At 39.8% G+C, this 25,818-nt stretch overlaps 1 protein-coding gene across 1 annotated transcript in view; it reads left to right on the top strand.

The window, feature by feature from the left end:
- Positions 1 to 25,818, top strand: part of LOC150019003 (lysosomal Pro-X carboxypeptidase-like) — a 127,393-nt gene that overhangs the window by 56,590 nt on the left and 44,985 nt on the right. The window contains 2 exon segments of the mRNA XM_090267351.1: positions 20,190 to 20,329; positions 23,631 to 23,733. Coding sequence (XP_090123477.1) covers positions 20,190 to 20,329; positions 23,631 to 23,733 — 243 coding nt within the window.

Genomic DNA, 25,818 nt, shown 5'->3' with positions numbered 1-25,818 from the left:
TCACTAGATAGTAAAGTAAGGAAGTACTTGTTATTATTTATCGGTGAATTTTTATTTTTATACAGTTTGAACCATAGGTCACGCTGCAGACACTGTCTGTTAAAACTGTCAGAAACCGCTGTCACTTCCTGAGCACTGGTGGCTTTTTCCTTTAAGGTAGCAGCTCATATAATAATTCTGGAAAGCAGTGGTTATGCCATTTTGGTATCCAATGCTTCCTTTCTCTTGAACAATTGGCTTTACTGACAATGGCCAGTGTAGCCCTTACAAAACAAAACTTTTGCCTTTTTTATGTAGTCTAGTTTCTAGGAAATGACCACACTTAAAAGAGAAGGAATTCATATTTGCCAAACATCTCTCTGATCTTCTCAAGAACCGCAACGTTGGGCCTCATTCATCTGTGGATCTGGGAGACCACAGCATCAAGCTCTGCACATTTGGAGTCATGTCATATCCTGTCTAGTCCCAAAGATTAAATGCAAAGGGCCTATTGCTTTTACTTATATACCCCCAGTGCTTTAGTTCATCTCTGAAGAACGGGATTGTAATGTGATAAAGTGGGTATTGGCTGAGATGCCAGCTGAGTTACTTGTCACAACATGGATCATGGCTTTTAAAGATTTCCAGAAGGGCTTTGTGCAATCAAATTCTATAGCTTTTATTACTATATATTAATAGAAATTTATAGTTGTTTATCTGTAGTCTCTGTTCCAGGTAACCTTATTTCTCCATTTCACATCCTAGCCAAATATATACATCCATTTGCTTTCCTCTTGATCTTCCTGAAAAGATTTCTTCTTTAAATACTTCTTTGATCTTCAAGGTGTCTGACCTGTTTAGTGCTTGCTTGTTCCCTTCTGTTAAGAAATGTCCCCCTCCACCTGAAACCTATATAATTTTATTAACCAATGTCACCCCAATAAATTCAATAAAGAAAAGAAAAAGAAACATCCCCCTCCAGGTAGCCCCTTATTGTTAATTGGAAAAGCAGTGAGGTTCCATTGTGTTTTTGCTTCTGCTTCACATGCCGTTTAATTCACTGTCTTTGCTTATCCACTCCATCTTTGCTTACACACATCTAACAGGTGCAGGCAACTCTGGTTAACTTGCAGATTCCATGTGCTTTATTTTTACATTTGAAACTGACGGACCCCATACTCCTGGTGTATCTTGACTACTATCTCACTCCTTGCTCAGCTAGTGTAGGCTTAGACAGTGCAAATTAATTTTAAGATCAGTCTTTAAAAACACAATGAGAGAAGTGTATCTGCTAGAAAAAGAATCTAATGTTTATTACATATTGTTATAATACATGGAGGCATTACACATTGGTCCTCTCATTGCTTTGTACACACTATACTGGGATGTGGCTCATACAGCGCTGGTATCTCTCTGCTTGGAATGGTTTGTCTTCCTTTCTCTTGCCTGGCAAACTCCTGTTCATCCTGTATTGCTCAGGCCTTGTTTCACTTTATGGGACTTATTTGCTTCTCTCCCACAGGCCAGTTAATTAACTTTTACCCTCTTTCCCCCTTTGTGCCTCCCACTGCACTTTATAGAAGTTTCTGTGCTGTTACTCTGGATTTCAATGATTTGCTTATATGTTGGTGTGTCCATTGGACTGTGGGTAGCCTGAGTGCTGGGACCACACCCATCAATGTATCCTCAGTGTAAACCCTCAGCAACTGTTTGGATAACTGGCTCAAGCTGAAGTGATTACTCCCTTTTCTGAATTCTGTTAGCACTTGGCTTTTATTATATTTTTGCCTAATATTACCAATATGGCATAGATATTGCCCAGTCAGAACAGAAGCTGGTTATAGAGCTGAGGCCTCCTGACACACCATAGGTTAGTTCTTTAGGTCTGGAGAAGTGTTTGGGCAGTGGGGCAGGTGGCCATATAGAGGGAGCAGGCATCACTCAAGGTGCTAAGGTAAGTATTTGCCAACTGCTATGGAAGTATTTTAAGAACTGGCTGAGTATCAGCCTTGGTTCTTCCAGGTAGTAAGTACCTTAAGAATAGGATGCTGTTTTCACTGCTTTTGATTCCTCATATAGATACCTAAATGCAACTCAGGTATAGGTGTTCAAAGCAAGTGGAACTTTTATAACAAATATTGTTATTATAGAACACTCCCTTTTAAAATTCTTCTGATTTTTTCACATTACTGTGTGGTCTGTGAGAAAGATGATGCCTACTAAGAAGAGCTCCTGGTAACTAACTGTTCAAATTTAAAAGCAGAGCCTAGCAGTCATTTCTAAACACAAACTTCTCACACAAACTGCACTTCACAGAGAGGCCTGCATTGAACTGCCTACCTGCACTGTATTTTTGCCATCTCCACCAACTCATAAAGGAGTTCCTGGAACTGTATTACAACCAATAAGACTTACATTTTTCTTAATCTAATCAGGGCTGTACAAATATATCCCCCTCAGCATCTTTACTGACTAATTAGATTGGTGCCATTCTGAACAATCAGGACAGTGCCTTTTGGACTAATCAAACTGCGATGATTTGGAGGCCTCATTTACATGAGGAAGGACCAGTCAGGGACCAGGGGTGGGGACTTACTGTACAAGCCAGCTCACCCCTGGCTTGAGGTATGCACTTTCCACTGTTTCTTCAGCTGGAGCTGAAACACTGAAGATGTCTCACTGGAGCGGACTGTGGCAGGGGAGAGGGAAGCAGAGGAAGCAGAATAGAGCTGTCTAGCCAGAGAGAGGCCTTGTCCCAAGGCCTCCCCAGAGCCTTGCTGTTCCCGCACCCATGCTGTATCAAAATTGAGCTGTTTGCACTGAATGAAGTTTCCTTCTCTACACCCCAAATTGGAGATTCCTCTTGGCACTGAATTGGTACCAACGACCATCACTGGAAAACTGTTAATGGCACTATCTTCTCCTGGTTACCCAGGATAAGTACTTTGGAATTATCTGATTTCCTCACCTTTACCTCCATACCAAAATCCAATCAATCACCAAGACCTTTTCATGATTCCTTCCTAGTTTCTGTCTCTTCCTTTATATTCCTGGCTTACCACTTTGTACAGGCTCATATAATTCCAAGTTAAACTATTACACTAACCTCTTCAGTATCTCTTCTTCAAGCTTCAACCCAGACCAGCTGCTACAATGGTTTCTTCTCCTCTTTCCCAGTGCAGGCTTTAGAGGGCCCTGCGTAAATGCCACCTCCTCAGGGAAACCTTTGCCACTGACCCAGCCTTGCTCGAGCCATACTTCTCTGAGCTCCCCTAGTATTTATTGTCTGTAGCATTCATTTGGCTACATTGTACTCTGCTTTGTGAAGTGGTTCTTGATGCATGAACTGTAATTACCATATTTTTCACACTATAAGACGCATCTGACCATAAGATGCACCTAGGTTTAGGGGAGGAAAACAAGAAAAAAACAATACTCTGAACCAAATGGTATACTAAAATATTTAATAAAATATAACAATAATATTTCAGGCATTTAAAGTGAACAGCAGTCAACAGCAGTATTAAGAACTATCATCACTGTCATTAACAAATGAGGAGAGACTTTAAGTTTAAAGTACTCTTCTAGTTTTCTGGGAACCCCAAGAACTCATCATCGGTAGCATCAGAATTTATGAAGCTCAGTTGCTCACAATCACTGATATCACTTTCTGTGCTATCTTCATACTGACCAGATGCCCTGAGATTCAGCAGTAAAGTGGGACATATAAGCATCCTCAGGGGTTTCACGTTGACCCACCGCTTTCTATTCTAACAGCTGGTGCTACTCCTGACGGGTCAGGTAATACGCATCATAGTCTGTGATGCAGTATTCACTCCATAAGACGCACAGACATTTTCCCTCCACTTTTGGGGAAAAACAAGTGTGTCTTATGGAGCGAAAAGTACAGTAGATCTTGCTGTGTGACCTAACAGGTACTTATCCCTCAGACTGAAGGCACATACGCTCTAGAACTAATATACCCACAGTGGCATATGGTGCAGGATATTTAGGTTTTTAAAAGTTCCCAATGGATATAATTTAAATTTTGTAGCTAGGTTAATGAATAATATGCAATTTTGTTAAAGAGAAATGGTGATTGTGACCCACTACACTTAGTTTATAATGCACTAATGGATCACTACTTCCATCTATAAACTAGTCTAGATTATGCAGGCCTTATAAAGATGAATGCTTCTTCTGTAATGGAGAGGTAAGGCCTGGAAGCAAAAATCTTTACTACGGTGAGTTGTAAAGTATTGCAGGAGAGGTATATAGCATGAGAGTTCAGAGGAGGGAGAATTGCATGGTGAAAACTCCTTCCTGTTGTAGGAAGATAATTCTGTTTCAGGGAGAAGGGACTTGGGTATCTCTTAGCAGTCATAGATTTTCTCTTGATAGTTAAATCATTTGTTTTTGAGGGTGTTTTGTTTGTTTTGCCCAGGGCCGGTGGGAATAATATACATCTATTTTCTCTGTATTTTTTCACTGTTTTGTTTTCCTTCTTGGTGTTTATGTGCTTGCAATAATAGCAGGGCTTGTAATTGAGTTTTCCTGACTTGGATTGTATTTCTAAACACTAATGAGCAAAACAGGATATTGTAAGGGAGAAGATTTATTTCTTCTTTAATACTCATCCGTATTGGGGAGGAACAAAAAAGACTTTTAAAAGTAGGGGCCTCTAAGAGGTACTATGGTATGGGATAGAAACATTATCACTTGTGAATAGTTGTAATTACCTTCTCATTGTAGGCTGCCTAGATTATAGTTTTAAAGTGAGGCAATATCCTATAGTAAGTAATGTTGACAAACAATTATTTTTTAATTATTTTATTTTTAAATTACCATTGATATACAATATTATATTAGGGCAGACCATTATTATTACTCTTGAATAATTTTCCTTGGAATGTGCTGATTATTTTTCATTGATTTAAAAAATTTATTTTTAAATGAAATGAGCCTTTGAAACAAAACTTTTCTTGGTTACATTCTTTGTGGCAGCTCATTTCCTTATAGAAGATCATTTATATAAAGGCTGTCTTACATTATTTTTACTGCCTTAATAAGAACAGTATTGTACCTGGGGAAAATTTATCATCAAACTTCTTTAAGGTTCCCTAGGGTCATATGCCAAATGTAAAAATATCCATATAGTTGTAATGTACTTTTGTGTGTGTGTATGTTTTAGTACCACAAGATAAAGTCATTGGCCAGTCATCAGAGGTCAGTTGGTATAATTCAATAAATTTTGAGCCTTTACTGTGGTCAGGGATTTGTACTCATATTACCTTGAATCCTTGCAACCTTGTAAGGAAAATATTAGTATGTACGGTAATTCCTTTTCACAAATGAAGCAACTGAGGTTCAGAGATGTGAAAAAATGTGCTGGAATTCACCTAACTTGAAACCAGCACAATCAGAATTTTAACCTAGAGCTGTCTGACTACAAAGCTGGGTGTTTCCACTGGAGAAGGAGCACTTTTCTCTGGACCTGGGATTTTTTTGGAAAGCTTTACTGAGAGGACAGTGCTTGAGTGAACACTTGGATCGGTGGAGGATGAAGTAGGAGTTTTCTGTAATGACATGAGGGAGGAGGATATTCTAGGCAGGAGGAAATTCACGTGCGTCAAGCCTGGAGGCTTGAGAAAGCATATCATGTCCAGAAGCTTCTGAATTACGAGGTTGGAAAAGAGATTGATAGGGTCCTGGTATGGCATTAGTAGCGTCTCTGAGTTTGCCTTCACTGCAGCCTCCTGTACCAGTACTTAAGTGGGTTACATCTTCTCTTTGCTCCATAGCAAACACCCTGTGCTCACCCACATTCACAATGTACATCCTTTGTGTGGAAACAGTTTCTTTGCTTGCTTGTTTCCACTGGACTGTGACCTTTTTGACCGCAAAGACTGTGCCTTTTATCCTTGTATCAATTGTAGCCAGGCACATGTCTTTGGCCCTTGAGAAGTGGTGAAAGGATGAAAGGCCTTGTCCTTGCTAAGGAGAATCAATATTAATCATAGTCACTTATTCAACGATTATAAACTAGGGTGCCACAAGAGTCACACTGGTGTGCTGTAAGAATTTTAAAAATATGCAATACCGGACTATTTAGTCAGGGATGCTGACCTCTTTTCCCTTAGATTGTCAGATAAAAAAATGACAACAGCCAACGCAACGACAGCTGTCTGGTGTAAATGAAAAAAAAAAATTATACCTATTTTTTGTTAGTTCGGCAAAAAGTGTATTTTTGGTGTGGCACAGAATTTTAGTAATTAGGTTATGTGTGCCGTGAGATGAAAAAAGGTTGAAGATCTGTGTGTCTACCACTCTTCTACTCTCTCAATGTTGAGTTGGATTTTAACTTGAAAATTTTAGGATCTGTTCCTATTTTCTGAGGTTAACACACCTGGTGGAACGAAAAATCTCACAGGTGTCATATTACACTTCTTCTTAATTCAACTCAAAATTCTGATGGAACAAGTCCTGTGCCCGTTGTGCTTTGTGCTATAGGGGTTCAGACATGAGCAAGAAAGGGAAGGCTATACAGCACGGTGGGAAAATGCAGCCTCTCCACTTCACTAGGATTCCTGTGAAGAACAGAGGAGGGACTGTATATTTATAGCCCGTAGTGCAGCCCTTACATTATTCACAGAGGCAGGGGGAATAATGCACTTGGTTTGATCACTATATTCTAACATCTTATATGGGGCTACTTTAGTGTTGCGTATACTATACGTATATAGAAGATTTATGTAGATAATTAGTGCAAAGCTATACAGTGTATGGCAAAAGTAGGTTTACAGTTGTTTGTATGGAAAACAGTACAATAATAAATAATAATATAAGAATAAACTGTTTTGCGTACTCACAACTGTAAACCTACTTTTGCCCCACCCTGTATTTTAAAAGTGCTTATGATAGAACTGAAATTACTGGAAGTCCAAAGAAGGCAGAAAGGCCAAGGAATGCTTCACGTAGGATGAGGCACTGAGTAACATAACATCCCCTGGACATTTTCACACAGTTGACATACCTAGCTAGGAGGCTGTGGAGATTAAAGGCTTAGTTAGGTCTACCTCTGTTATTCTCTGCCAGAATCAAACCTGCACAGCTACAGTTTCTAAGCATTTCTTTATGTGTGTATTTTCTTGTTTGTTGTCTGTTTTTGTCATTAGCCTATTGCACTATGACAGCAGTGACCACATTCAGCTTGTCTACTGTTGTATGTCTGGCATTTATCCCAACATAGGCATTCAAGAAATACTTGAATAAATGAATGAATGGGTATAATCACCGACTCATTTCTCTGTACATCCTATTAGCTCTGGGCAGTTGCTGTACAGGATGGTGACACAGTGGCAAAGGCACCTAAAAGTAGTCAAAGCAGCAACTTGGTCATGTTTGAACTTGCTGTCATTGTCCTGAGTTTTTTGGTTTTAGCTGAGGATATCCTCTTCCTTTCCTTTATCTTTCTTACAGTGGCCTTATCATTCAGACTGGATGAATGCTGAAAACAATGAGTAGTCTATAGAGTGTATATTTTAAGTCGATGATAAAAAGTCTCTAGAGGCCATTGTATAGTGAAACCGTGACTGGAAATTTGATGTTGGAGTTCCCCAAGAGGAAAAGGCTGAGGCAGCTACTTTTTTCAGTTGCTTCCTTTTGTGGATACTCTTCATATGGGGTCTTGGTTAAGTTTAATTTTCCAGAATGCTCAAAGCCTCTAAAATCATGTATTAGTCAATAATCTCTGAAAAGAGGACACTGTAGGTTTTGTTTCAGTGGTTCTCAGTGTGACTCACAGAAGGTCCTCCGTGATAAAGGAGATGCATTTTAGCGTTATGTTGCAATATCTTGTTTGTATGTAAGACTTTTTTCTTTTTTTAAAGTAGTTTATAAATTTAACGTTGGTAACCAAGTGAAGGTTGTGTTCCTGATATCTTGTCTCACCAGAGGGATACCAGCACTATAACTTGAGCACTAGTAGATTCTCACTTTGTACAGTTTCTTTAAATAACACTTGAAGGAAAAAGGTGGAAATAGAATCTACTTTGTTAACTTCCATTAAATGCCAGGGAGAGTCTGATGGTCTTGGAACTCTTTCACCAGTTATGTGGGGCTGTAACTCTTGAAATGCTCACAGTGCCAGCACAAAATCGATGATGAAAGGACAGTAGTTGCTACTGTTCAAAAGACTGTGTCTGTTGATTGCTATTATTTGAGTACGGCTGAGGTCATACATTGGACCCTTGTTCATTGTGATCTTTCCAGGGTGTCTCATGAATTTGGAAAGTGAGCATTATTTAAGTGTTATATTGGATATAGGTAGCAACTGAAGAGAGACTTGGGTTTGAAACCTGGCTTATTAGTCTTGCCATCATCTCTCACCTGGACCTTCCAGTAACTTTCTGTTTATTCTTTCTCCCTTTTTATATCATCTCTTTCTTCCTTTCTTTATCATCTCTTTCTCCAGGTTATCCTCCACAGACCAACCAAGTGGTCTCTTAAAACATAAATCAGAATAAGTTTGAAAACCTTTTAAAGCTTCCCATTGCTCTTAATATTAACTTTAAACCTGCCATGTCCTCTTCAGCCCTGAGCTTCATCCAATACCATGATCCCCTCGTTCACCGCGCTCCAGACTCTGTTCTCCTTTTCGTTTCTACAACATTCCAAGTGCTTTCTGGCCTCTGGGCCTTTGTATTTTCTGTTCCTCCTTTCTAGAGTTCTTCGCCTTGCTGGCTCCTCCTTCAGTCTATACCTCCAATGCCACCTCCATGCAGAGGCCTCTGTGTTAGTTTCTGAGGGCTATTGTAACAAAGTCTACAAACTGGGAGGCTTAAAACAACAAAAATTTATTTCTCACAGTTCTGGAGACCAGAACGTCAAAATCAAGGTCTAGGCAAGATGGTTTCCTTTTCAGGGACTCAAAGGAAGCATCTGTCCCGTGGCCACTCCTATTTTCTGGTGGCTGTGGGCAGTCCTTGGCATCCCTTGGCTTGCAGCTGCAGAATTCCAGTGTCTCCCTTCTTCATCACATGGCCGTCTCTTGCTTGTGCATCTGTATTTCACAGGGCATTCTCCTGTCTGTATGTGTATTCGTGTCTCTTCTCTTCTGATAAGGACCCGAGTTGTAATGGATTAAGGCCTCGGTCTACTCCAGCATGACCTCATCTTAACTAATTGTATCTGCAACGACCAGATTTCCAAATGAAGTCACGTTCTGCTGAATCCAGGAAGGACATAAATTTGGGGGACACTATTTAACTCAATACACCTTTGCTCACTCTCAGTTTAAAGTAGGCTGCAGTAGTCACGCTGCAGCTATAAGCATCCTCACACGTTATTTATTTCTGGACATTGGTAAGCAAGGAACTTCATTACAGCACATTTCATGCATTGTACTCAATTCTGGGTGCAACATCCATGAAAGGGAATGCAACTTAACTAGGATGTGACCAGGATTATAAAGATTTTAGAAATAGTTTTATATGGGTAAGAATGGCAGGGATGCTCAGTTAGAGAAGAGATTTGGGAAGTCACTAGAACCCCCTGCAGGAGCACTGTCCCTTCAGAGGAGGGTAGTGTGGAAGATCGGATTATACGTTATGTGCATCATAGGCCTGTACCCCTCTGTGTGAGAGGCATGGTTTTGCCTCTTTGTGAGTTAGGGGTGGGGTCTTTTACATTATACCAGATACTGTTACTGGACAAGGACGAGCCCAGAGTGAGTCTGGCCAACCTGTAGTGTGTGGACTCTTGATTTTATGTAGGAAAGATCTCACAACGTGAGCTCAGGTGATTTTGAGAGTACATTTATTAAAGTTGGGAACAGTGGAACAAAAGAAGGACTTAAGAGTAGAAGAAGTAACAGGAGAGCCCAGGCGATGTTCTACTTTGGCTCCCTAGAAATGTTACAGGAAAGGAGTGAGCCAAGGCAGGGCTGCTTTTTATCTCAATGGGAAGTCAGAGGAAAAGCGTGGAAGTCCGGGATGTGCTGCCGCTGCCCATTGCTTCCTTGGCTGCAAGTCTTCTTGGGACCCTTAGAGTTTAGGAAGAAGTAAAAAGACACACTCAAGAAGGGGCATGGGCGTGCTCTAGTGTGAGCCTGCATTTGTCTTTGTCTTGAGAGGTTTTATCTCTCTTCTGTCAATGAGAATCTTAGGGGAGGATTTCAGCAGGATATTCATCAGCTTGCCAGGTGCATTTTTAATATGCTGATACAGCAAACTGAGTATAAAGAGGAGACTGGGATTGTTCTTTGATCTGCTTTACCGTTTCACTTTTATCTTGGGCCTGTCTAGCTCTAATGGAGTTTTTGTTACTTATTCCTCTTATTTCATCTGTCCTTGGGTTTAGCTGGTGCAGATGGCATTAATTGGGTCTCTCTTCTCTTTCTCAGATCAGGGTGACTTAAGCTGTGTATTCTCTGGTTAGGGAGGAGAGGTATAAACTTGGTTAGAGAAGATAAGATGTTGTGATTCACTAGCTGGCTGTTAAATTGTTTGGCCTTGTTTAATTCTCTTGTCTCAGTTCCCCTTCTCCACATGTCCAGGACTTCTAGCTTCTTACTATCCCTTCAGAATACCAGCTTCCATCTCTTAGAAGCTCTGGCACGATACATGATTATAGTCGTGCTAGTAGGAGAATATTTTGCATGTACATAAACATTCAGCAATAGAATATAAAAAAGAAAAACAGTAATACATCATATTATATTTAACAAAACAGGAGGCTATAAACCTATAAAGCTTTTTTTGATAATACATAGCATTACATAACTTTTATATGATTATGATGGAAGTGTTTACATATTGTATATATGAGTTCTGGGAATACTTTTCACTCCTTAAAATGGAATAGGTATACCATAGTTTAGATTCCCTTGCAAGTAAGCAAAGCAGATTTTGGCAGCATTGGTCTGAGTTGGAGAGGACCTCATTGCTCTGGGTGCTCATGGTTACGTGAGATCAGGGATGTCCTCAGTTTCTTGCCCCTTGTTCTTCTTTCACAGCCTCTTTATGAAATTCCCACCCTAGTTTGATCCAGCCATTAAACTTCCCTACTGGTAGCCTTGGGTTGTGGATTTCTGTTGAAGCAAACCGACAGCTAGGCAAGTTGTTGTGCCTGCAAATTCAGCCTTAAAACACAGTGACCCTCTTGAGATTTACCCACCAGTTCTTTTTGCCACGCTATACTTTTCCTCTGTCTTCAAACCATTGCCACACTGTGCTATTTTACTTTCTTTTAATAGATAATCTTGCCCCCAATTTCACTGATAAAAAAACGAAGATGTTGTACAAGAGACATTTTAGTTAGAACCCCTTCACTTTCCTCCTTTTCTACCTAGAAATGTATCTCCTTCTGCGCCCATCTGCTTCCCAGGGGAGGAGGTGTTTCTCTCCTGCCAAAGTCAGTTCCCTCCATCTGTGCGGTGGGCCCCATTCCCTCCTGCCAGCGCAGGATCTCTCTGCATCATGAAATCCCCCTGTCAAGTGTAGTCTCAACTAATCCCGCTACTGATTACTGCCCTTGGGCATTCCACCTTTCCCATGTTTCTTCCTTCTTTATAAAACTCTGTTGTGGAAAAAATATTTTACATATTGACCAAACCAACATTGGCAGCACATTTAGGGTTACTGAGCTCGAGCATGCTGCTGAATGAGCTGCTATGATAACACATCTTATAGGAGGCTGTCATTCAGGTTAAATATCTGTTCTCTGGCTGAGAGCCACAGCTTTAAGTGCTTTCCATTCCTAAAATCTGTGACTGTAACTCTGTCATAAGATCAGGTATATTTCAGCTTCTATACTTCAGTAAAATGCTGACTATCATTTCCTGACCCTCCACCCAGATTCTGGCCTCTTGTCTATATTGATTTGTAGTTATTTATTTTGTTTTCTGTCCCAGGCAGAGGGCATGCAGTTCCTGCTTCCCCAGCAGCCTCCTTAAGGCTCAACTGCTGTGAACTGGCTTAGATTTTATGCTTGGGTTCCCCCTTAGGTATATGATTTGTCACTGGGCAAATGGCACATGAACTACAGCATTCTGCAGCTGTTCCATAGCCAGTAACAGACCCCTACAATAAAAGAACCTGCACAAACTCAACCTTGGGAACTTTGATCTCCATTCTCCTTGCTTTGGGTCACGCTGTTCTTTGAAGCTGGGTTTGGTCTGTTTTGATACCAATTGCAGAGGTAAGCTGTATGCACACATTCATTCCTTCTCTACATATTCACTGATCTACTATTTACTAGACATTAGTCTGGTCTCTGGGGATTTAGCAATGGGCAAAACAGACTGAAGTCTTTGCCTCATTAAGGCTTTATTTCTAGTGGACTGATTTCATTCACTGGTGGTTTAGTGAGGCAATTTCAGATTTCAGTTAGGTGTTCTTTATAGGGACATTTTTATATCTGCATCTAGTGGCAGCCTGATGAATCTAATCTTACCCTCATAAATGAAATACCTCCTTCAATTAAGACAACAACAGTTCCTGAATGTGTTTATTCCACCAGTTCATCATGCTCTCTTTGCTTAGAATGCTCTTCTGTCTCTTCTGTACCTAAAAAACATTGTTGTTACTCATCAGGGTTCAGGTCCAATGTCAGCTCCTTGGTGCAGCCTTGCATGATTTCCTCAGGAAGAATGGTCAGCTCCTCTACGAACTCCACAGCAGTTCGTATATAGAACCTAGCCACACCATCACGCAATTGTTTATCAGTACAATCACCAATTTTGTTAGGTTCAAAACTTGAGAGATGGAATTGTATTTTAGTTCTCTTTCCTTTATGCCTGTCACTTAAGAGGACTCAATACATATTTTTAAGTGAAAGAAACATTTAATATACATGTGGTTTGATGCAGTATAATTTACAGATGACTATATTGAAATAGAAATGTAAACACAATATGTACATTATCATCGTCGGCAGCCGTCCGTCTCGAGAGACGATGGTGTAGCTTCTTAAGAGTCTATCTGCACCGCCGAGAATGGCTGTGCAGTCCGACTCGGGAGTGACACGGTATCTGTCTCCTCCCGTGTTGAATCGACATCTTGCGATGAAGCTGGAGTGTCCTCTCCAGTGGAGCTGAAGCTACAGAGCCTGGGCAGGGTGATATGGAGGGTCTGCTGTTGCCCATGCAGCAGACCCCCCCTCTCTTCGCAGCTGAAGGATCCAAGGGAAAGACGGAGTCAATACAGCTTGGCTTCAGGTGCGCCGCAGGAGTTGCCGGTGTTGACTACAACGTCAAACCGCCTTAGGGACTCCGGCTCCGGATTTTCTGTCGGGGTTTACTCCCTTAGCCTTTCCCCTGAAGAGGTATGCCGCAAGGCAGCGGAGGTTTTTTGGAGTCAGAGTTTTCCTTCTCTGATGTGCCCTGACTGGAAGATCGAACCAGCGACACTTAGCTCGCAGGCCGACGCTCAATCCACTGAGCCAAACCAGCCAGGGGGAATGTACATTATACAGTAAATCTTATAATATAAAATATATCTTAAAGGAGATATTAAATATTTAAAAAGGTATTTATTAATTTTCCTATTATATACATATAGAAAAATGCCATATCCTAACTCCAGAAACCCTTTATTTTTATTCAGAGTCAGTTTTCCTCTGCAAGGTTAACTGCTATCCTGACTTCTAACAGCAAATTCTAATTCCCAACTTTAAAGGATTATAAATGCCATATTTAAATGAAGTGAATATACATTTATTAAAAATAAAGATTTAATAATTGGCATTTCTAGATCTCAGTTTTCTTATTTAAGAGTTTGGCCTGGAGATCTAATTTCCCTTCCTGCTCTAATATTTTATGAAATCTGTTTAAACATTAAGGGTCTCTCCCACTTTACGTCTTATGCAACAGCGCCCTCTGATGGTGAAACATTTATGATGTAAATTTACGTATTTCGTGATCACACCAGCACTTTAGCTCTAACTTGAGAGCATAAACTGTGACCAGGTAATTCTAGTGGTACAAACTTCCGGAACCATTGGAAGCTACTCATCATGTGGTGCTTCCCAGAATTGTTTAGCCAGCAGATAGTGCCAGAATCTTTATCTGATGAAACTTAACTCTTGTTTGAGAAAACATTATTTCTTGATTTACTGGAACGTTTTCAATGTTCTTAGGGGCAGGATATCTCCACTTCTGCTGTAGCTGTAGAGGAGAGAGTATTTTGATTTCATAGAATTTTGGTAAATGAGAATGTGATTCCCTTTTTGGGTCCCACCATCATCGTCAGAGTAAAGGGGGTTAGTGAGCAGTGCACAGTTATTGGACGGGGTGTTTGAATCCATTTTCCAACAAGTACATTTGTAAATGTAATTTGATCCTGTTGTGTGGTATTAATTTATACCAAAATTGAATTTATAATAGCTTCTCATTTATTTTCTCAAGCACTGGCTACTGAACTAGAACACGTCTCTGTAATTTTAATGTAAGAAATTTGGGGAACCACTGATTTAGAAGATTTCAACTGCATTTATATAATAATTATTTATAAAGTGTCTGTCTTATTTAGGAACACTGTGGTAGCTATTGTATTCTTGCCTACCTAACTACCCATGTATTAGTATAGGAAGCTAGACTTAGTCAAACTTTTTCCATGGTGGACTCCCCCAAGTCTCTCATTTTCTTTCCCCCCCCTTAATCATTTCTCTTTAAATAAGTCTCCTTGTCAAGGTTAAGGGCAGGTTACGAAAAAGAATAGAAGGAGGGAATAGCACTATGTCTCTTGGTTAATATAGATAGGTGTGTGTGAAATGTGTGAATGTCAGTGCCTTATTACATAAAAGGATGATTTCACTTCAAGAGTATATGTGAGGAAACACTCACCTTCCTTGTTGAAAAGGAAACTAGACCTGCTGAGGTTGGCATTGAGGAGAGCACCCCTGTGGGGAGGGAAGGACACTTCTGCTTTTCATACTCACCTCCTCTCAGAGGGACTTGGGATCATTTCCCTTGTCACCACACACTATCCTCAAGTACTGCTTCCCTTTAATTCTCAAAGTCAGAATTAGTCACCAGTTCTTCCCGATATCTTCATAGTAGAGATGAACAAAGATGGAACATTTAAGCGGGACCTTTTAATGGCCTGACACAATGTGGTGGGGACCAATGGGAGTCACCCATGATCTGACTCCTATGAGGTTGCCTGCTCTCCCGTCCTGTCCTAGTTCTGGCGCTATTGCTGTGTGAGAGACAACCTTACCTAGCAGGACTCCACGTACCTGTAGACATCTACTCCTCTCCAGCTCTAGACTAGGGCTTGCCTAAGCCCACCTTGCCTCCAGGTTTTAGTTCCTTCTTTGAGGACTTGATTCCTTCTAACATGAAAGTGTTCACTATTTCAGGGGAAATCAAGCTTACCCACGTGGTGTTAGTTTCTGTTTAGGAACTCTAACAGTGTAATGCCAGAATTCCACAACTAATACAGGACCCACATCAATGGAAGGAAAGCGTCTTATTTCATTTTAGCATCTCCAGATTAGAATTGGAAACCAGAGCACCCTCCTTCAAGATGCTTTGATTTATTGGAGTTGTGAATCTGTTTTTTTTTTTTCCTGTAAAATCTCTGAGTATACTTTTCATCTTTAGTAAAATATCAGTTAGCCATTATCATACCTCTGTGTGCATAAATAAAGACAACTGTATACTGAGTTTTCTAAAACTAAAGGCTACTGAGTAAGAGTCAATGTGATTTTGCTTTTTATCAGTGGCCTGATTAAGAGTTAAAAATAGTAGTATAGTAACAATGATTGGGTCAGGTTTGTAAAAGCACTATTATTCCACATATTTTTCAGTGTAACTCTTAGTAAATGGCTGGAGGACAAAATTTGAGCTTTGTAGTCAGCCCCTGTCATCAGTGCTGTGTCACACTGACAAAGCAGACGGGTTTGTTGGAGGTAGGATTGGGTAGGGGACAAAAGCACATGAGAAATAATTGTGTTTGACTTTTAGTTATTTAGTTATGTTACCTTGGGCAAGTTACCTGTCCTCTTTGAGCTTTAACATCCTTACTGTAATACTGGTGAAATGAAAGTGCCCCCAGAGGGTGATAGGAAGGATGATGCAGTGATCTGTGGAAAGCACCACCTGGTATCAGGCACACAGTAGGTACTCTGCCCTGCCCCCCTGCCATTCCCAAACTCCCATCAAAACTGTGTCTACATGATGTAATGTTCTCACAGGGTTTTCTTGATGTGAACTTCATTTTCAAGCTTTAAAGTCCAAGTAGTTATTTTCGTCACAATAAACTTTATTTAAATACGTTCTTTTTATACCGTCTTGCTTACCCATCTCGCGGATCTCTTTCTCCTCCACATGGTGAAGGAGGGAGGCATCTCTTAAAATTTCTTGGACCACATTCTAGAAAGGACTACTGTGTGTGACTAGTGGTGTGTTTCCTTTTTGAGGTCATGCCTATGCTGCTTTTCCAGAACTATTATTTACTTTAGATAGGTTGAAACCACATTTCAAAAATAATTAGAAGTTCCAGCTCTGCTTCTGACTTGTCACCAAGTCACTTGATGTTTGAGCCCAGTTTCTTCAGCTGAACAGCAAAGATCAAATAGTTTATAAGGCCCTTGTGCCCTTTCATGTTGTGATTTATTATAATAAACAAACAAAAAGCTTTTCTGAAGCAGAGAGCTGGAAGTGGATGTGGGTCCCAGTTGTCAACAGCAGAGGGCACAATGCCCTTAGTGTGCTAAGACAATAGGTATTGGAAACAATATTTTTGTAGCTGAAAATTTATATCCTTGTGATAGGAAGGAGCCAAGAAAATTCTGTAAATTAATTTTTTCAAGTGAGATTTTACTGCCTATTTCTAGCAGTTTTATATTTAGGTGAGAGCACTCAGAAAATAGGAGATTTTGACATTCTAAAAATATTTCCTGTTGCCCTGACTGAAGTAGCTTGGTCAGTTGAGCATCGTCCTGCAAAGCAAAAGGTCAGCTGTTTTGATTCCCAGTCTGAACACATACCTAGGTGGCCAGTTTGGTCCCTGGTCAGGATGCGTAGTACAAAGGCAACCAACTGATCTTTCTTCCATCGATATTCTCTCCCTCTCTTTCTCCCTCCCTTAACTTCTCCCTAAAAATGAATAAATAAATATTATAAAAATAAAAATGTTTCCTGTTGATTCTGTGAAGATCTTCATCATCTCTCCACCTCACTTACACCATCTAAGTACTCCATGCTTAGGATAGGTGTGTAAATGGGATGGAGAGAACTAACATTTATTGAGCAGTAATTTTATGTCAGAACTATACTTGGTACTATAGCTACATTTTTTTCTAATCATTGAAGCGATCCTTTGAATTACTGTTTGTATCCTTATTTTATATAGGAAGATACCAGGGCTCTGAGGTCAAGTTCAGGTCTTTGAACACCCAAACCTGCTTTCTTTCTACTATATCTGGGTCCCTACCCCTTTTCCCCCATCTAAACAATGAGGGGTGATTGCCAGGAGCAGGAGTGCCTGAGAGTGGACACAGAAGGAGGAGTGACTTTCTCTGGCTCTAAAGTTCTTGTGGCCCTTGTTTTTCTAGGTGGAAGCTTTTCCTCTGGTAAGAATTTTTTGCTGTTTACATTTAATATGTTACATACAAACCCATACTCTTATTTTTAAATTTGTAGCCTGGATTGTTGGATTGTGTGGGCTGCTTTAAAGGAAACAGCGATATATCATTTTATAAGAACGCAGGTTCTTAAGTCAGTGGATGAGATAGATATCACTATGGCAAAATTGTCTTTGAAAATCCCACAGGAAGGCCTCCTGTTAGAGAGCCATGAACTTCCTTTCTTTAAATAAAGCAGTCTTTCTTCCCTTGTAGTAAAGATCATGGTTTTTCCTGTTGAACTTTAAATGATGCAGGTGGCTTGTATTTGGGGGTGATGTTGGGTGGTAATTCACATCTTTAAACAGCAGAGCCCCACTCAGCATGGTGAAATGCTTATGGTATGAGAAGGATTTTAAAACCTAGATTGAAACAAGGAGTAGCAAAGTCATACCTTATTTTGGAGCTTATGCTAACTCAATCATTCTTAGAATTTTAGCCATACATCAGCATTACCTGAAGGCTTGTTAAAATACAGATTCCAGGGTTCTCCTCCCACAGTTTCTGCTTCAGTGGGTCTGGGATTCAGCCAGAGGATCTGCATTTCTACAGGTTTCCAGGTGATGCTGTTCCTCCAGGGACCTCACGTGGAGAACCACTGTACTCGTTGACTGGAAGCAGATGGAAGCACTGTCTGTCTCTCTCTCTTGCTCTTTCATTTTTAGGCTGGGTGGGTGTAGTTGGATTAGTTTAAGTTAGATGCCAGGGTTGTGGCTCAGCCAACTCTTTATCCTGTTGCTTAACTTACTACTTGGCCCAGAACAAGTAGTTGACCCATTCAATACATGCTTGTTGAATGAATGAATGAGTGGATTAACATGTAATGGGAGGGTTTTTTTTTTTTTAGCACATGGACATCATTATTATATGTACCTGCCCTATACAAAGTTCTTATTTTCCTGAAGGTAGGCAATCTTTACATTAGATTTTTAGAACCATATATAGCAATGATCATAGACATCGAGAATTATGCAGTTAGGTGCAGTTTTGAGACACTTGCATTTTGAGACCTGTAATATCAACGGTGTGTGTGTGTGTGTATAAATCCAGCTGAGTACTGGGAGTCCCCTTTGTTTTAAAATGGCTGAGGAAGTCTTGCAGAGTCTGTCATTCCTTTTGCAATAGCTGACATCTGATTAAAGAATTCTCTTTCATCAACTGGGACTATATGGTATTATGAAATACAATTCTGTTGAAAAGGAAGGTTAAATGTTCTTTACTTTTTTAAATTTGCTGTTTCAAAAGAGTTGGTTTAATAAACACCTTAAATGGTGGAAATTTAATATTTTTCTTGCTTTCTCTTATCTGATATCCTTATGAACTTCTGGATTTTCATGAATTGACTAATCAATTAGAGTGATTCTTTTTACATTTAATATGTCTTCAATTTACTAAAACTTTACTCAGTGATAATTTTTTTTAGTTCTTCCCTATGTCTATTAGACATAATTCCATTAATTTTTGAGTACTTCTTGCTTCCTTGAACAACACGATGCATAGCTTTATCTTGTAGCTTCCTTGTCCCAAATGTTAGACACAGCACAAGCAAGCCCTAGTTCCTTTTAGTGGGGAAGGGTATTAGACACCAGAATCCTGGACCTTGAAATGTCAGATGTCACTGGAATGACATTGTGTATAGACCTTGTCAGTGTTCTGTTTAGTTTTTGAATTTTGATATTGAAAGTTTGGGTAATGAAAATTCAGATAGTAAGGGATGGCTGTGTTTAAAAATTAATGGGTTCATAAAATAGAACGAGAGTCATAGATACAGAAAACAAACTGACAGTTTTGGGGGACTGGGTGAAAAAGGTGAAGGGATTATCCAAAAAATAAAAGTAAACCCAATACCCATAGACACAGACAATATTATGGTAATTACTACAGGGAAAGGAGAGAGGTAGAAGAAGACAAAGGGGGAATAAATGGAGACTGAAGGAGACTTGTCATTGAGGGGTAAACAATACAATATACAGATGATGTATTATAGAACTGTGCACTGAAGCCATATAATTTCATTAACCAATGTCACTCCAATAAATTCAATAATAAAAGTTTTTAAAGATTTTATTTTTAGAGAGAGGGGAAGGGAGGAAGAGAGGGAGAGAAACATCAATGTGTGATTGTCTCTTGCTCACCCCCAACTGGGGACCTGGCCCACAACACCGGCATATGCCCTGACTGGGAATCGAACCGGTGACCCTTTGGTTTGCAGGGTGGTGCTCAGTCTACTGAGCCACACCAGCCAGGACTAAATCCAATTAAAATAAAAAAAATAAAGGATTGACATTATTCCCCATTCAATTTTAACATTATTGTCTTTTAAAGTAGCAAATTGATTTTATAATTGTATTTTTACTCTTATATTGAAAATCTTGACAACCAATAACATTACTTTATTTTACAATATAAAGAAAATAACAGTATTGATATTGCTACTAATAATAAATCAAATTAAGTTTAAATTTTTGTAATTTCTGCGGCATAGTTTGATTTTAATGGAAAAATAAACTTATTTACTTTTTTTGTTGACCTCATTTAATGACTTTGTAATATGTGTTTTGTCTGTTTTGCTTTTGTCATAGGTTGATCATTTTGGATTTAAAACTGATAAAACTTTTAGTCAGCGTTACCTAATAGCTGACCAACACTGGAAGGAAGAGGGTGGATCAGTACTTTTCTACACTGGTAATGAAGGGGACATTATCTGGTTTTGCAACAATACGGTAAGTGCAGATTTGTAAAGTTCCTATGTGCTTTGTTTATCTTCTATCATTATAAACTGAAAAAAATATATTGCAGTGTGTATGACCAAATATCATTGTACTTAATTGTGAAGTTCTTTAAAAACTAACAAGAAAATAAACTCAATAGGAAAACAGCAAAATAACATGAATAGGCAGTTCACAAAAGAATAAATACAGTTATCCGATAAGCCTGCCTGTTCAGCCTTAAAGAATTACACATGAGCCGAATGAAATACTATATATGGACAATTGAAATTTAAAAGATTTTTCTTATCAATTCCAACTTTTTCTAGAGTGAACAAGCATATGTGGGAAATGGGAAAAAGAATATTATGGCATATAGTTATTTTATTTTCATTATGGTCTCTGGAATGTAAATACAAAGGCACTGATTTTTGTATATCTGTTGAGTATTACATGCTCAGAGTCCAGGACTGTTAGGCTTATAGTAGGTGTTCAATAAGTATTTGTTGAATGAATGAATGAATAAAATTTGATTACACCCAATATACCTGGCTGCTGTGGCTCAGTGGATTGAGTGTCAGCCAGCAAACCAAGTGTCACTGGTTCGATTCCCATCAGGGCTCATGACTCGGTTGCATGTCAGGTCCCCAGCTGGGGCCACGAGTGAGAGACAACCACACAGTGATGTTCCTCTCCCTCTCTTTCTCCATTCCCCTCTCTCTAAAAATAAACAAACAAGCAAAAAATAAAAATTTTTTAAAGCCAATGCAAATAAAAATAAAAGTTTAATTGTGAAATAGGAATAGACAAAGGTAAAGTATGTTTTAATTTAGATTTCCTATTTAGCCATTTTTCTCATTTATGAGAGTGAAAAATTGTATAGCTGTTAGCTTGCTTTCTTTACCATATTGTCTATTATCTTTTATAATAATACTTTAATCCATTAACAAAACTTAAATTAGAAGGACTCACGAAACGTGCCAGAGCTATGACTAGAAAATGTGACTGTACCAAAAACCTAGATGCTAATGACCTTAAAGTGGGGACCAAATCATTTTTTCTCTACTGCCAATGTCTGACATCATGCCCGGTATTCAGGAGGTCTCAGTACATATTGAACTGGACTATATTGAAAGCAAAGATATGAATCCAATTTTACTGTATTATTGCCTGCCACATTTCTGATCATTCCTTAGGGATGTTGAGAGTCTAAATATGTTACTTGATAATAAAATAATTCCTTGAGAAATGAGATGCTAGGATGTCTGTTTCTCTTAGATCAGAGACAAATGAAATCAGAACTTATTTTCTGTCAGATTCCTGCTCTGGTATTCTGTGAAGCAACTGAGTCTGCCTTGTCTCCCTTTCTCTTTCTTGTGTGACTTGCTGTTTATGCCAAGGCCACAGGGCAGCTTCTCCAGTCATTTTCCCAGCTGCTGTTCTTCTGTTCTGAATTATAGGCAGAAAGCTGTTCCTGCCCCTCCCAGCCCTCACTGCTCTCACTGGCACGGCAGTGTAGCAGGCGGCTTGCTGGGAGCCTGACCTGGGAAGTGGTAGAAAGGAACAGACGGTGTAGGAGGAACAATTCTGGAGAACTGACTAGAGGCAGATCCTAGAAGGATAGATCCCGGTCCTTTCCCAGCCCCATACCTTTCTTTATTTACTAAAATGTTCCATTAATGTATTCACACATTCTGGACATTCATTTATTGAGAGACAGTGTATCACAGTAGTCAAGAGTGAAGACTTCAGCTGACTGATAACGTTTGAATTTTGGTTTTGCTGCTACACTGTGTGACTTTTGATGAGTTTCTTCTTCAGTGCCTCAGTTTTCTCATCTGTTATATGGGAATAGTAATAATGTCTAGTTCCTAGAGTTATCGTGAGGACTAAAGAATCAGGTGCTTAGCACAATGTTGGCACATAAATTATTATGGACCTCTTTTGAAAACTAAAAATGCCCCTGAAGTTGAGGCAAATAATCATTACAATGTGAATCAGTTCAATTTAATTGCTTCCTCTCAAAGCCTGGGACAACTCCACAGAGGTCTGGCTCTTTTGATGGGTGGTCCTTACCCTTAAGAAGCTTGTAGTCTGGCAGGGTAAGACACACATGTAAGCAAATATTGCAACACAGTAATAGAGACCTACACCTAGCACGGTGGCATAGAGAGGAGGGAGCGATCAGCACCGCCGGGCGCCGCAGGCAGAGGATGGCGTGCTTGAGCTGGGTGTTACAGGACCTATAATAAATGGCAGGGAGTGAGCAGGGTGTTAGGGGAGAACTGAGGTTACTGAACTCATCACAGATATCAGGTTAAATCCTCCATCTCCACATGTATACGCCTCTTTTAATTGTCATTATTGGTCAAAAAACAAACAAACTTCTAGACGTTCTTAGTCTTTGTTAGGGAGCAGCAGCTCATTAAAAAGCAAAAATCTGTAGTAGGAATGACAGATAGTTTTAATGCATGCTACACCTAAATCTAATCGATGGTTGTTGGCTGCCTAGCATGCTTTGCTGAGAGCATTCTGAGTGCACCGCTGACGTAAGTGAAAGGTGGCAGTGACTGACTAACGACCAGCATCGTGTGCGGAATAAGAATGTTTCTGAACACTCTGTGATCGTGCCCTGGAGCCCGACAGCCGATGTGTGCGTTTGCACGCTGCCCCTGTCTAGCTGTGTGACCGTGGCAGGTTATTTAAACTCTTGTGCCTTAGTGACCTTGTCTTCAAAATGGGAATAGTCAAAATGCATTGCTCTTAGATGATTGTGAAATTAACTGAATTGATACTACATACAAATTGCTTACAACAGTGTCTGACACATTGTAAACACTCAAGTAATATTAGCTATTGCTAGTTCCTATTTATTTTCAAGTAAATAAGATTAATATAAAAACCCAAGTGAGTCCAGTATGCTAATTTGTACTGTTTTCTTTTTTACATTGTAAATGTCTAAAAGTAGACAGTGAACTTAGATATCCTCAGCTCTTTCTTAGACTATTTGGCACACAGTACAATTGAATACTATTTTAGACATAATGTTGATTCTATGGCTCAAGTGTCAGAATAAGGAGAGTTGGAATGAGTTGTGGTTGACCAGCTTGGACTGATTTTTGTTTCACTTTAATACAGTGTGAGATTGATGGGCAACAGTGAAACAACAATTATGTCATTTATCTGTAGAATATATTTATTTGGTTCTTAGCTCTTTTTGCTCTGATTTAACATCTGTTTTATATGAGTTGCAAAAAGGTTTAATGACTTTTTTCGTATCCTGATTTTTTCCTCTGAATTTGTAAATTGTTCCTATGGTTTCATGTGGGATGTGGTGGAGGAACTGAAAGCTATGTTGGTGTTTGCTGAACATAGATACTATGGAAAGTCGCTACCCTTTGGTGCCAGCTCTTTCAATGTAAGTAGATCGTTTAAGTTTAAAAGTTTTTAAAAACTTTTAGAACATTTTATAATTATAGTCCCACTGTAAAAAAGAAATAATAGCTTTAATGTGAACTGCCTGAAATTTCAATAATCAGTATTTATCTTTCACTTTTGTATACAATTTGAACAGATTGAGACATTTTAAAGCCATATTCTTATCATTTCTTTTTTAAATATGTTTTATTGATTATACTGTTACAGTTGTCCCAATTTCCCTTCACTCTGCTCCCCTCCACCCGATGGCCCCCCTGCCTCCAGCTGTCTCCCCTTTTAGTCCATGTCCATAGGTTGTGCATATAGTTCTTCTCAACCTCTTCTTGTCTACTCCATTCCCTCCTACTATGCTTCTCAATTCCTGTACCATCTCCCTCCCTTTCCTGCTTCCCCTTCCCTGCTGACCTCCCCCCAATATGTTCCCCATACTTATAGTTCTTTTTCCACTCTTGTTGCCTATTTAGTTTGCTTTTGTTTCAATTCCCTAGCTTCTGTTGTTGGTTCTTGTGATGCAGTTTTCATTTTAATGTTCATAGTTTTGATCCTCCTTCTTCTAAACCAGTCCCTTTAACATCTCATATAACAGTGGTTTGGATCTAATGAACTCCTTTAGTTTTATTTTGTCCTGGAAGCACTTTCTCTGCCTTCTATTCTGAATGACAGTTTCGCTGGATAGAGTATTCGTGGCTGTAGGTTTTTGATTTTCATTCCTTTGAATATTTCTTGCCAGTCCCTTCTTGCTTGCAGGGTCTCACTTGAGAAGTCAGCTGATAGTCTAATTGGGACCCCTTTGTACATGATTCTTTTCTTCTGTCTTGCTGCTTTTAAGATTCTCTCTTTATTGTTAACTTCTGACAATTTGATTATAATGTGTCTTGGAGTGGTCTTCCCTGGGTCCAGTTTTTCTGGAACTCTCTGTGTTTCCTGGACCTGTAAGTCTATTTTCTTCCCCAAGTTTGGGAAGTTCTGCTTTATTATATTTTCACTTAATTTTTCAATTTCTAGTTCTTCTTCTTCGCCCTCTGGCAATCCTATAATTTGTATGTTCGATCTCTTACAGCTGTCCCAGAGGTTTCTGATCCTCTTCTCACTTTCCTTCCTTTCTGTTTCCTCTTTCTGCACTGGTCGACTGTTTGTTCCTTCCCTATGTTTCAGTTTGTTGATTTGATCTCTGGATTTTTTTCCTCACCAGTTGCCTCCTATGTGTTTTTGTTCTTTTCAGTATGAGTGGTTTTCAATTCTTTCTCATCTTTTTTCCAAATCTTTTGTTAATTCTGTAAGCCACCTTATAACAATAGCTCTGAACTGAGCCTCTGACAGGTTTCTTGTTTGTTCATCTGTCAGATTCTTCATTCGTTGCCTGGTGAGCTGCGTCACCAGGATTTCTATAGTTGTCTGCCTCATTTTGACAGATTTGCGTTTTGCTTTGCTTTCTTGGGCCAGCTATAGGGGGCGGAGCCTGTGTACTCATCACAACCCAGCGACCAGCGGCGATCCAGCATCCTTTTTTGCTGCGCTGTGGCCCTTTGTCGTCACTGCCCAGCGACCGGTGCTGATCCACAACCTATTTTGCGGCGCTGTGGCGCTTTGTGTGGGGGCGGGGGTCCAAGATGGGTTCCTGCCGTTATTCTCCGCTGGGAGACCGGGATCTGTCCTCCCACCCTCTGGGCCTCACTGTCGGAGGCAATGCGGTGGCTGCTTTTCCCAGCGTTGGGGTCGCGAGCTGCCGGGGCTCGACTGCAGCCAGGATTGCTCTCCCTGCTGCTGTCCTTGGTGCTACCGCAAATAGCACTGCCCACTTTTGCTCTCCCTACCCGTCCGAGGTTTATAACTTGATATGTTGGGCTTCCATGTATTTTCTGGAATTTCTAGTTATCTTTTGTCTTGAGGTAGTTGTATTCCTTTCTAGTTGTAGAGGGAGACCGAGAGTGTCAGTCTAAGCCTCCATCTTGGCCGGAAGTCTCTCTTATCATTTCTAATGTTGATCTTTCTTTAATTCAGTGTGATGAGGCTAGCTTTCCCAGGTAACTCTTAATCTATGGCTGCAGAGACTGTGGAGGGAACT

Source organism: Furipterus horrens, unplaced genomic scaffold (genome assembly GCF_987537825.1).
Source record: "Furipterus horrens unplaced genomic scaffold, mFurHor1.1.pri manual_scaffold_2, whole genome shotgun sequence".
In the NCBI taxonomy this organism is placed as follows: domain Eukaryota; kingdom Metazoa; phylum Chordata; class Mammalia; order Chiroptera; family Furipteridae; genus Furipterus; species Furipterus horrens.
Note: the sequence above shows the minus strand (reverse complement) of the source record. Positions and strands in the feature narration are given on the sequence as shown.